Genomic DNA, 11,525 nt, shown 5'->3' on the forward strand with positions numbered 1-11,525 from the left:
CTCTCTCCTGATAGCATAATATAGATAAGAACCAGAACTTGCTAAAACCCACAAACACATCCTTTTCTATAGAGGGGTAAAACCGGCACAGGAAAAAAAAAATGAATATCAATGAACTTTTGCTCTCCCATCTTCAAGTTCAGACAGAACCACCTTGCAGGACTTGTGCGAGTATTCAACCACGGATTAATTCAAGGGTTTCGATACAGTACATATATGCAAGATATCCAAGAACCAGTCCATTTCTGTATGATACCTGTTTAGATGCATGTGTTTATTGAAAGTATCACGAAATGCAGATTCAGGCCAACTCAAGATATCCACAAGGAGTGCATGACATGCAGCTGACTGAACTCAGTAGACTTTAAAGACATCGTATATAGTTCTTTGAGCTTCACAGCATCTCCGGGCTTGCTGGTAACTGCATGCGTGGGAGACTTGCTGCCACTTGCAGCAAGTGTTGACGCCAGCATATTCTTCAAAAGCTTCTGTAATTGCCCCCAAAATTTGGCATGAATTCCAGGATGACTGGCCTTTAGAGCATTTGAGGTTGTTTCGGATATTTGATGGCCATCGAGCAGACGAGACAGGGATGCTTCCAGCATCTGCAACAAGAATAATCAATCTGGATCAGTTGCAGACTTGCCTTTTATCATGAAAACCGAAAAGGACTGGAGGACTGTTGTCATAAGTTCAGGTGAATAATATATCCGGAATTACGGGGAGTTGAATTTAACAATTCTTAACCAAGTTGACAATCAAAGCTGGTTAAGAAGTCAGATCATACTAATGAGTCAAAGAGAATGAATCCTGGTATTACTTTGATTCAAGCTACACACTCCTTTCAAGTGAAAAACTGGCTAACAGTCTTCACAATGCATTGAAACTCAAGCAAATTTCTACCGCACTATAAGAAGGACCAAGAGTGCTATAGTCGCCGCACACAAGAAACTCCCAACTGTTCTTGATCTTAATTTCTTTAATGTCGCAGACATAATCGCTACTCCCACATCACTCCCCCCATTATCTACTAAGTGCACCCAGTCACGTAGTATTTTCTACTAAGCAAAAGCACCATACTGAGTCTTAACTCAAGCTCAGTGAAAATAGAATAATCAATTCGATGTCGTAACGACGAATGTGCCCAAGCTTTAATGTACTCAAAATCTGTAGGATATTGTGTTCATTGTACAAATAGAAACACCACACCTATGTTGATTAAACAAAAAGCAAGAGAAGCAAGAAGCGATGAATCTTGCATGTTAAGTTATCTAAAGATAATTGTGATTCAGAACATTCCCTATGGCTTCGCTCAGTGTACATTTGTTCAACTTAATAATCTAAGAGCTAAATTGAGAGTAACAAAAACGGATAAATGCAATTTTGATCATGAAATGAAACAAGAAAAAATAAATGACTAAACCAATCGAATGAATCAATCACATAATGAATGACCTAAAAGAAATGGTGACTCGGTGTACTCATAATCGCTTGTTGTACAGTGAATTTGTCCAACTTAATTATCTAGACCTAAACTGAGTAATAACAAGAAAAAATTACGCGATTTCATTGTAATATAAAGAGTAGTTTCAAATGAAACAACCCCTTCTTTATGTATCAGTAAAAAGACTTGGGGAGATGAAGGAAAACCAATAATATTTCCCCAATCCAAAATGATGTGAACATTGTAAACTTATAAAAAATTAAAAGAAGAACAATGGTATGCATGATAAAAGACGCTACAAATACCCTTACCAAAAAAAAAAAGATGCTACAAATACTCACAAATGCATGTTTCACATACTTCATTCATACATGAGGGTTCTTAGGCCTAGGTGTTAAAAGTCTAACCTAAAAGCTTAAGCTGATAGGTGGACGGAAATCACATAAATATAAAAAGCATTTAGAACCCATTGTCAAGCAACGTGGGATAATACTTCAACACCCCCACTCACATGCAAGTCGAATTACAAGCGGCACGTGAAATTTTGACTACGCACATTCACGTGGAGTTTTACCACGCACATTCGCGAAAGGGATAACCTGGCTTTAATACCATGTTAGAAGTCCAATCCAAAAGCTTGAACTGATAGGTGGAAGGAAACCACATGAATATAAAGAGCATTTATGACCCGTTGTCAAGCAATGTGGGATGATACTTCAATACCAGGCTTACACAATTCTCCGATCCAAAATGCATCAAATGATCAGGACTGTATTAAAAATTGCTTGTTGTCAGGATTGCAGGATCCCACAGCCGATCATAGTGATCCAAACTAGCTTGGGAATTGATCTTGTCAGCCACAAGAAAGACAAAATCGGGCCACATACCTCCCAGACAAGACCCACTCTCTTCTTTAAGCCTACTTTTAGGTCCATTCGAAAGACTAGGGCATGGGGAATTGACAAATCCCTACGGGTGAGGCTGAGCTCTGATGAAGCACGAAGCAGAAGAGAAGATCTTCGGCTGTGGCAATCGACTTCTTTTCAGAAGACACCAACTTCCACATCAGCATGTTGATGCCATCTTCTCTTGCTTTTCTCTTTCTTCTTTCCGTTTTCTTTTCTTTTTACCTTTCTTCATCAACCCACTTGATCAACACATATTTAGGCTTTAGCTTTACATTTTCCAACCTTCTCACGTCAAACTGTATTGGTCATGCCATCTATATTCAGTTATTTTGTCTTTTCTATTTCTAATACTCTTGTTTCTAGTCCTTTTTTTGGGTGCTATCTCAATTTGGTGAAGGAAGATTTTCTTTCTTCATTTTCACTCTCAGATTGCTTTCCTTTTTTCAGTATATGGTCTAGGTGCCCGTAAACTATAAATAATGATTAATGAATTATATAAATTATGTGTTCTAATAGTTTCTTTTAAATAATAATGTTAGTGGACGCTTGGTAATTGCTTCTATGGAACTCATTTGTGTTTCTAACATGGTTACTTTACATTGTATTCTCAGATGCTGTACTATTCTTTGTGGAATGCTAGAGTTCGAACCCTGACCTTCTATATAGCATATATTAAGCTTCCTCGCTCTCTTTTGAAGTTAATATGTATGTAATTATGTATGACAAGGGAAAAATTGCACAACTTAAGTATCAATTATGTAAAAAAGTAGGATCTTATGAACCTTGATCTAATCCTCAGACTCAGAACTATCGTACTTAGGACCCCAACCCCGACAACCTTGTATACATGAATCAAAACAGAAGTATGTACTCATGACCAAGGGAAAACAAAGTGATCTGGCTGGACAAGATGACCGCAGATATCATTGTATGCAGCTAAACAGGTTGACAAACTATGGAACAAATATTTCCAAAGACATACCGCATTTGAGTGCAATGAACTCGAGAGGGTTGATGAAAGATCTGATCTCTCCATCAGTATGGTGAGGTACATGGCTGGATGGGTCTGGGGGCCATAAAAATCTGCTGCTTTCTGCCAGTTCCGCTCAGCCAATAAAGCATACTGTTTCACTCGCTGGAGAATGCTATTCTCACCTTTAGAGAATCCTTTCTTATGATTAGAATTCTGAAATTTCACGCAGCAATCTCTCTGGTAGCAAGCAAGCTGGAAATATGCATATGCGGCCTCCTGTTTACGCAACTCACCCAATGATTCATACACAGACAATGCCTCTCTGATGGCCTCATTCGCCGTGATTTCATGCTTTCTCAAGAACAAATCTTTAGCTCTTCTAGGACTATAACTAGAGCGAGCAAGTGATATTTCTTCCAAAGCTGCATTTTCATACACATCAGCAGTTGTATCTTCTTCAGCCAAAAACATACCAAGCCTCAGATAAGTGTGGGCATACTGTGTATAAACCTCATTTTTCAAGCTCTCGGAAACAGAATCTTCATCTTCTTCCACAACCCTGAGCTCTGACTTTGCTGCCCCGTAAAATTTAAGAGCTTCACAATATTCAAACTTTGCAGTTACCAATGCCTGCTTATATGAATCACGAAAAGCTGAATGTGATTTAAGATGTCCGATTTTGGCAACCATCTCCTCGGCTAATGCCCGTCTCCCATGACCCAGATTGCAATTAATTAATATAATGTTGGTGTGGTCAGAGACTTCTCTAAATGCAATTATAGCATCAGCAAAAGCAACCTCAGCTTCACTCAACTCTTTCCTCTCCAGCATGTTTCTACCTATTTCATTGCAAACCCACCCTTTCTTTTTCATAATAGATTGAAGTTCTGCTGAGCCAGCAGGAACTCCGCCTAATGCCTTTCTAGCTTCTTCATAGCAGCTTAGAGCAGATAAAAGATTGCAGTCTGTGTCTTCGGCTGCAGCACCCACGACATATCTAAATATTCCACCAATCTTTTTAGGTACTTCTTTCCAAGATGAACCTGTTTCAGAAGCCCCTTTGGATGCAACAGCATGCTTTTCGGAAGAATCTTCATCATTCTTAGAAACAGCAGCAACTGATGAATCCAAATCCACAGTACCTCTAGTTATATCAAAAGTTTCTGGTACAGTGCCGATAGTTTTCTTTTTCCGCCTACCCTTGTCCACTTTCTGGACAGTGCTTTCATCTTCAGTGTCTACAAAATTTGACAAAGAGCTTCGCCTACTATGCGACTTTCTACCCTGTCTTCTGCTATGAGCAATCACATGTGAATCTCCAGTGCTACTGCTTGCGCTGCTACCACTGCTAACCCTATCACTTTGACAGCTGCAATTCACCAGGGAGCACAAACTGCAGTTCTGCTTAAGTTGTCCCAACTTCTTCTTGAGCCTTTTGACTTCCTTCACAACCTCAGATGACATTCTCAGCTCTTTCATGGACCGTTTCTCAGCTGTTTGAATTGAAACCTCTTTGCCCTTTATCATATGAAACTGAACATAAACATCTCCAACCAGAGTCCACGCCTTGGCCCAAAAGAGGTAAGTGAAAGAGAATTGCTCAGAAGTAAAATGATCATTGTCTGTGGTCGATATAACATCTTCACCAGCATCAAACTTCGATTTTGTCCTTCCATTTGTGTCATTTAGCATTGAAAAGGATGTTGAACAGCTAACCATTGAGGAAATAAATCGGGTATCTTTAAGATGTTGGGGCATTGATCCATAGACAGAACAAGCTAATTCCACAACCTTCAATGCTTGAAGCAACTCACCTTCCTCTTTATACGCTTGTGCAAGTGCCAAGTAAGATTCTCCAAGCAACAGAATAAGTTTCCACAGCTTATGATCCAATTTTGATGTAGGCAGCCATTCACGAATATCACACACTTCAATACAGTCAGCATCACCACATGCACAAACAGCGAAATTCATTGGCAATGGTGCTCCATCAGCAGCTCCAGTGCCACAGTCAACCAGCTCTGCCTCATTACTTTGCAATTGGCGCATCCATCTCAGTGATTTAATAGCTTGAGAAACATGATTAATTGCAGCCAGCTTGGAGGAGATAGGATCTGCAACAGTTTGAATTACTTGTGTAGATACAGGGGACCTTTTGCAGATTGCAAAGTGATCATTGCATCCAGAAGTAGAGACACCTCCTTCTGAAACTGTCTTCTCAATGTCAGATGATGTTATCAATTTTCTGGAAGCAGACATACTAGCCTCTAAAGACATATTCAATGATGCTTCTGATGCTAAATCTTGAAGTCCCTTTCGCACTTCACTGCACTTTTCTTTTTTTAAAACAACAGAGGGATCATCATCCTGGACATTAGAATCAGAAATGCTTCTCCAAAAATCAAGAGATTCTTCTTCAACGTCGGTAACTTTAACTTCACATTCTTCCGGGACAGATTCAGATGCCAAATCAACATCTTGATCATCACTGTTCAAAATAAGTCTGGCATATTGTTCATGAGCAAGAGCGCGTACAACCTAATATAATAAAACAACAAGAAAGTGAAAACAAATTGTACTCCAAAAAGGGGATTGAAAACAAATTAATAACTCATACAAGCTGATCTGGCTCATCCAGTAATTCCAAGCACTTCCTAATGAAGCTTGCGCATTTTGCCTTATCTTTTGGAGTCTGCAGCAAAATCATACATTGTCATCAATAGATTGTAGCTAATAGGGCGAAACAGAAGGTTGCTACGCAGTTCTAACAAGAAAGTTCTGACCACTGATAAGGAAAGCCTATGAGCAATGCGGTAAAGCAGAGTGCCCAGTGAAAACAAAGAGTCACTTCTTCCTCTATGCATTGGAGAAGGCAAAGAGCTTGAGCCATCATCACCACTGTCAGACGCATGATTCTTAGGGATAACAGCAAGATCAAAAAGTTGAATTACATCTTCCCCAGCACCTTTGTATAGCTGTGACAGAGCATGCCAAAAAAAAAAAAAAAGATGAGAAAAAATTAACACCCACAATTTTCGCAAGAAACTTTTAAAATACTGATCAGTAACTTTACCATGTATGAGATTATAAATAAAAACTTACCCAGTATGCCCCAGGATCTTGCTTGCAATTATCTTGAAGGAACCTCAATACAGAAAGGCCATTTTGCTGGACAACATGAGGGTTAAAAGCAGGAGTGCCATCGTCTGAGATGCCTTTTAATAGAAATATGTCTTCTGTCTTAAGAAGCTCATAGCCCTGAACCACTCCATTCCGATGATAACAAATAGCCAGTTCTGGTGCACTAGCCATGATATTATCAAGCCAGGCTTCAAGCCAGGTCAATGGAGTGACCTACACAGTATAGAAATAGAGTAAAAAATGTGGCTATACCAGTGTCAGAAATTAGGGATTTTTGATAACCGAGAAGAAAACAACTGATTTATTAGATGAACCTGTCTTGTAATGTCCCACAGATGCAGACTCACAGCAACATATTTTTCATTACTAAAGAGAAGCAAGTCACTGCCCAGAAGCATACGGAAATTGTGAAATTGCCAAAACAAGACCCTCAAAAATCCATCATTGGCAACTCTCCTATGCCTGTCAGACTCTTGCATCACATTCCGGTTCTTTTCACTAACTTGTGTTGTCTTTTTGACAGGATCACACCTTTTATTCCTCTTGGACTTACTTTCCCATAAGAAACCAGTCTGTTTTATTTGCGGATATTCTGAGCGTTGTCTTAATTGCTCTTTTTCAGCAATGTCGTCATGCAGGCCAAAAGTATTCGAAGTATCTATTCCAGGAAGAACAGAGGAACTCGATTGGTCCTTCGATGATGCAGCATTATGTGTTGGTGGACAATCACAAGCCTCCACTCTAACAGAATGCATGGCAAAATTAAGAAATAATGCCTGCTCTGCACATTGTGATTGACTATGTCTTTTAATCAACTTCTCTCCCTCTTCCACATCAGGCCTGCATCACATCCGAAACATAAGATTAGAAGTCTAGAAGCAATGTTAAGCCAAGACAGTCGGTTCTCGAACAGACCCCATATTCAGAACAAGAGTTTGCCCGATACGATGGACAGCAATGGACAAACGAGCTTTTGAATAAGGCATTTTAAATATCTGCTTCAATATATCTGCAGGAGCGATCACGTCAATCTCATCACCATACTCTACCAAGCCAGATACGGCAAGGGCCTCACATTTCCTACTAAAGCTTGAGGTGATAGCACTGTCTTCCCAAGGTAAATCTGTCAATACAAATACCACAGAACCATCTTCAGAAAAGGAGCTCCAAAATGAAAATAACAGAAGGCAAGAATTATCTAATCAATTTGAACTGAAGGATCAGGTTTTGTAACTAACAACTTGACAGCATCATATATTATTAAATCTTACAATGCATCCATCAGATAACAATGCTCTGAAAGGACAAAAGAAGAACCATATGATACACTGATCAATTCCACAAACAAGCATTTTAATAGTTCTTGAATTGCAAATCTTTATATTAAAGAAAGTTCACTTTGGTGCAAACAGAGTTGGAAGTTCAGCTCTTCCCTAACCTAAAGGTTTGGGAAGAGCTTTATGCGCTCTTTGCTTGTGAGGCCCCCTTTTAGATAATTTTCTTTTATATGGGGCATTGCAAAGCCATTATATTTATCAGTATATTTTTTTTTTATCTCGACCTTTTTAAAGGGTTCATTGTACGTTTTCTTTCGATAATCAAACATTCATGCATTTGAAAATGTAACAAAATGATCTTTGGTTTAATAGAGAACTACTCCAGAAGTTGTGAACTTTTTGTAAGGAATCAAACAAATCCTCAACCATTTCGTAAAGTTGCAACGAGGTCTGTATTCTTCTCACATGGCAAAAAGGTGTCAATGCAATTTTTTGATACTGTTTAGCACTACATTGCATCAGTTAAAAACTCTTGAACTGGATCGAATCCATGCAGAAAAGTTGGAATTTTCCATTGCACTAATTTCCTTGGCATAAGAAAAGCACGTTGACCAGAGATGAAGAAGTGTATTTCAGCTACTTATTTTTGGTACACCAGTGACTGTACATCACTCAATAAATTCCCCACTCATTTTCTTACATGCTATGTGAAGTTGATTGTACTCTCCACACCTTCAGGGTGCATATTTCTCTTTTCTCTTTTCCCATTAAGTGAAGGGTTTTTAACAAGTTATTAGTTTTTTATTTGGAATAAAAATATTGCCAAGTTTTTAGTTACTACAAATTTAATCAAAACACACCAAGGGGGTGAGAACCATAAACATAAAAGATGAAAGCCCAAAAAGAAGCTCTTTCACCAGAAACAGAAACTTCAGTGCCAGTTGAAGCACTTCATACAATACCAAAAGTACGAAGTTTCGATCTAAAGGATGAAAATACTTTCCATTGAAAGGCCTTCTGTTCCTCTCTTTCCAAATCAAAACTAACAAAGATGTGCTAATGTACAAAATGACAACTTTCTCTTATTAACAGGACCCTTCATCTGTACCAAGCCCAAATAACTTGCGGTAATAATCATATTATGGCCCAAGCCATCTCTGTGCATAAACAGTAGACCAAGTATGCCACATCCAAATGTTGTGTAGAAAGATATGAGCAACATGTCTTCTTCTTTCTAGCATGATAGCATCAAGGCATCGACTTGTGCCTCCACCTCTTATGTTTTCCTAAACAAAGAGGAGTATACTTTTCCTAAGATATTTCTTTTCTAGATCGCCTCCTGATGGAGTCTCTAGTTCCCATTACTGACGAAAAATATTCTACGAGATCTACAATATCATTAGAACGTTAACACCATATAAGCCATAGGCCATGAACGGCATCCCCTGTTTTTCCTGCTGAAGTAACTCTGATATATTTCTATGCAAAAGTTAGAGAAGGGTTCCAATTCCCTAACTTGGGCTTGCTTGGAAGGAAACGAAACCAGACAATCTTATCATCATAATGCACATAATAGATGCTGCCAAAGCCTCTTTGCTCCTAGGAACACGATATTGAGGAATCAATTCTTTAGAGGTTCATTTGAAACCGCATGGCATGATCAATAGTGTTTCCCTCCCATTCCCAACTTGAGTGTCAACTGATTCGAAGTACCCGCAACCAACTCCATCCTTCTTATAAACGGCCGCTCAGGACCTCCTTTTTTGTTTGAAACCTATCATTCTTCTTCAAAACCAAATTCTAATATTGCCTGTCACCAAACATCATCTTGTTCAGTACTAAAACACCAAATTCACTTCCCAGTAGAACTTCATTCTTCAAATGAGTAAAGACTTGCCTTAAACACCCAGCAGTAACAAATTGTTCAATCAAGTTCTAGCTACTAACTAAATAAAACCTCTTGTTTTTCATCGTAACACCAAATTCTGCAATGCATGAACCCTAATCTTCTGAGCAGAGAACTAAAATAATCCTTGCAACAATCATGACGAGAAAGCCACAATAAGCACATTGAAGAATCAACACTTTCTATGCAAACCCTACGGCTGGTCTAAGAACTCCCGAGGTCACAGTTGAAATGAATGTTGCACGCACACAGGATAACTCAGTCCACATAATCATCAAATAATTTCACAATCTGCTGCCTCAAATCATCATGTACTGAGACAGCCAAAGAACATACACGGTGAATTCCCTGAAATTGTAGAATGCAGGGAGGAATACATGGATGCCGAACGCCAATCAATCCATTCAGAAGAACAATTAAGAAGTACGATCTCAATAACACTACGAAAACAATATTAACTGCATATTCACATGCGCATCGTATTCCAGCATTTAACGCAATCCCAAAATTACCTCCAGCGGCCATCCTCGACAACAGTGCACCGGTAGGGAGCAACTTCTCGGAAAAATTCGGAGCAACAGGAGGCCTATTGAGGTCGGTCTCCGTCGGAAGCATTTGATATCGTGGAGCACTCACCCTGAACCAAGCAAGATAGGAATCATCGGCCAACAAGAACCGACAACTCCCGAATTCCAAACGAACATGACGATCATGTAGACGAATACGATCACAAACGCATTTAGGGATGAACAAGGGAAAAGAACCGAATACGTTTGGCGAGAGGGGACGAGAGCAGAGTTGAAGGCGTGTAAGGCATTGTCGGTCAGGACGGGGATGGAGCCGCAGAGAAAGCCGACGGGCTTGGGGTTGACAATCTCCAGCTTGCCCACGCACTGAAGCTCTCTCGAGCCTTCACACGGCGGCGACGGTGACGGCGACGGTGATCTCTCCATCCTCTATCTACTCCTCTCCGTCGCGAAAGTAACAACACGTCAAGTCTTGGAGGGAGTCGGCCTTAGCTATATCATCCATAGCAGAGTTGCTCGATTTGTCTTCATGGAGCTCGCCAGAATGTACCAGAAATCTCTCTCTTTCTCTCCCTCGCAATGGGACTACCAATCGAGAAGGAGTTCCGACTAAGTGCGTCGTAAGCCTTACAATTCATTATAAAAATAATAATTCAATTCTAAAATTTATCTAAAGTGGAATTAAAATTTTAAAAAAGTACAATCAAATCTTAAAATTTATTAAATTAATAAAATCAAGTCCCGTTGATTGCATTTTTTTTTAATTTTTGGAACTTAATTTTACTTTGTGGTAAATTTTTGGACTTGATTACATATTTTGAAAGTTTTAGAACTCGATTGTACTTTTGTGATAAATTTTGAAAATGAATTGCACTCTTGTGATAAATTTTAAAAAATGAATTGCACTCTTGTGATAAATTTTAAAAATGAATTGCACTCTTTGAAAATAGAAAATTTTAGAACTCAATTACAATTTCGTAACAAATTTTAGAGTTTTCAATCCACTTATCTTAAAAATCAATTGACTTTGGTAGATGCTTTGGTTAGGTCATTTAGAGGTGAGGTCGATCGGTTCTTGGCCTGAACTAATCCATTCTTGAATCGGCCCAATCGGTCAACTTTATGATCGTACCATATACGAGTGATTTCGATTTAGAAAGTAGCAAGCTAATGAAAGGCCAAATATTTAATATATTCTTAGTGATATTGATGAACGAATGCAACATTTTTGTTTTATTTATTAATTTTTAATTTCTAAATATTGAGAAGAAAAACGTTCTTTGTTTAAAAAAAAAATCGCAAAGAATATGAGAGAAGGGTAAGAACAGCATGTCTACCAATTTCTCCTG

The 11,525-nt window shown here is 38.8% G+C and overlaps 1 protein-coding gene across 3 annotated transcripts; it reads right to left on the minus strand.

Moving 5' to 3' along the window:
• Window positions 1–94: 94 nt before the first annotated feature.
• Window positions 95–10,786, minus strand: LOC115755478. Of its 3 annotated transcripts, none has more exons than XM_048273599.1 (9): window positions 10,421–10,786; window positions 10,162–10,286; window positions 7,382–7,589; window positions 6,781–7,306; window positions 6,428–6,679; window positions 6,112–6,300; window positions 5,943–6,017; window positions 3,335–5,863; window positions 95–605 (listed from the first exon to the last, which is right to left on the minus strand). In XM_048273599.1, the coding sequence occupies exons 1-9, from the start codon at window positions 10,600–10,602 to the stop codon at window positions 312–314; spliced, it is 4,380 nt and encodes a 1,459-aa protein (XP_048129556.1). In that variant the 5' UTR covers window positions 10,603–10,786; the 3' UTR covers window positions 95–311. The 3 variants fall into 3 exon arrangements, with proteins under 3 accessions (XP_048129556.1, XP_030550753.1, XP_048129558.1); XM_030694893.2 differs by having other exon boundaries at window positions 6,109–6,300; window positions 10,421–10,785; XM_048273601.1 differs by lacking the exons at window positions 7,382–7,589; window positions 10,421–10,786 and having other exon boundaries at window positions 6,109–6,300.
• Window positions 10,787–11,525: the final 739 nt, after the last annotated feature.

This window comes from Rhodamnia argentea, chromosome 2, assembly GCF_020921035.1.
Source record: "Rhodamnia argentea isolate NSW1041297 chromosome 2, ASM2092103v1, whole genome shotgun sequence".
Lineage (NCBI taxonomy): Eukaryota > Viridiplantae > Streptophyta > Magnoliopsida > Myrtales > Myrtaceae > Rhodamnia > Rhodamnia argentea.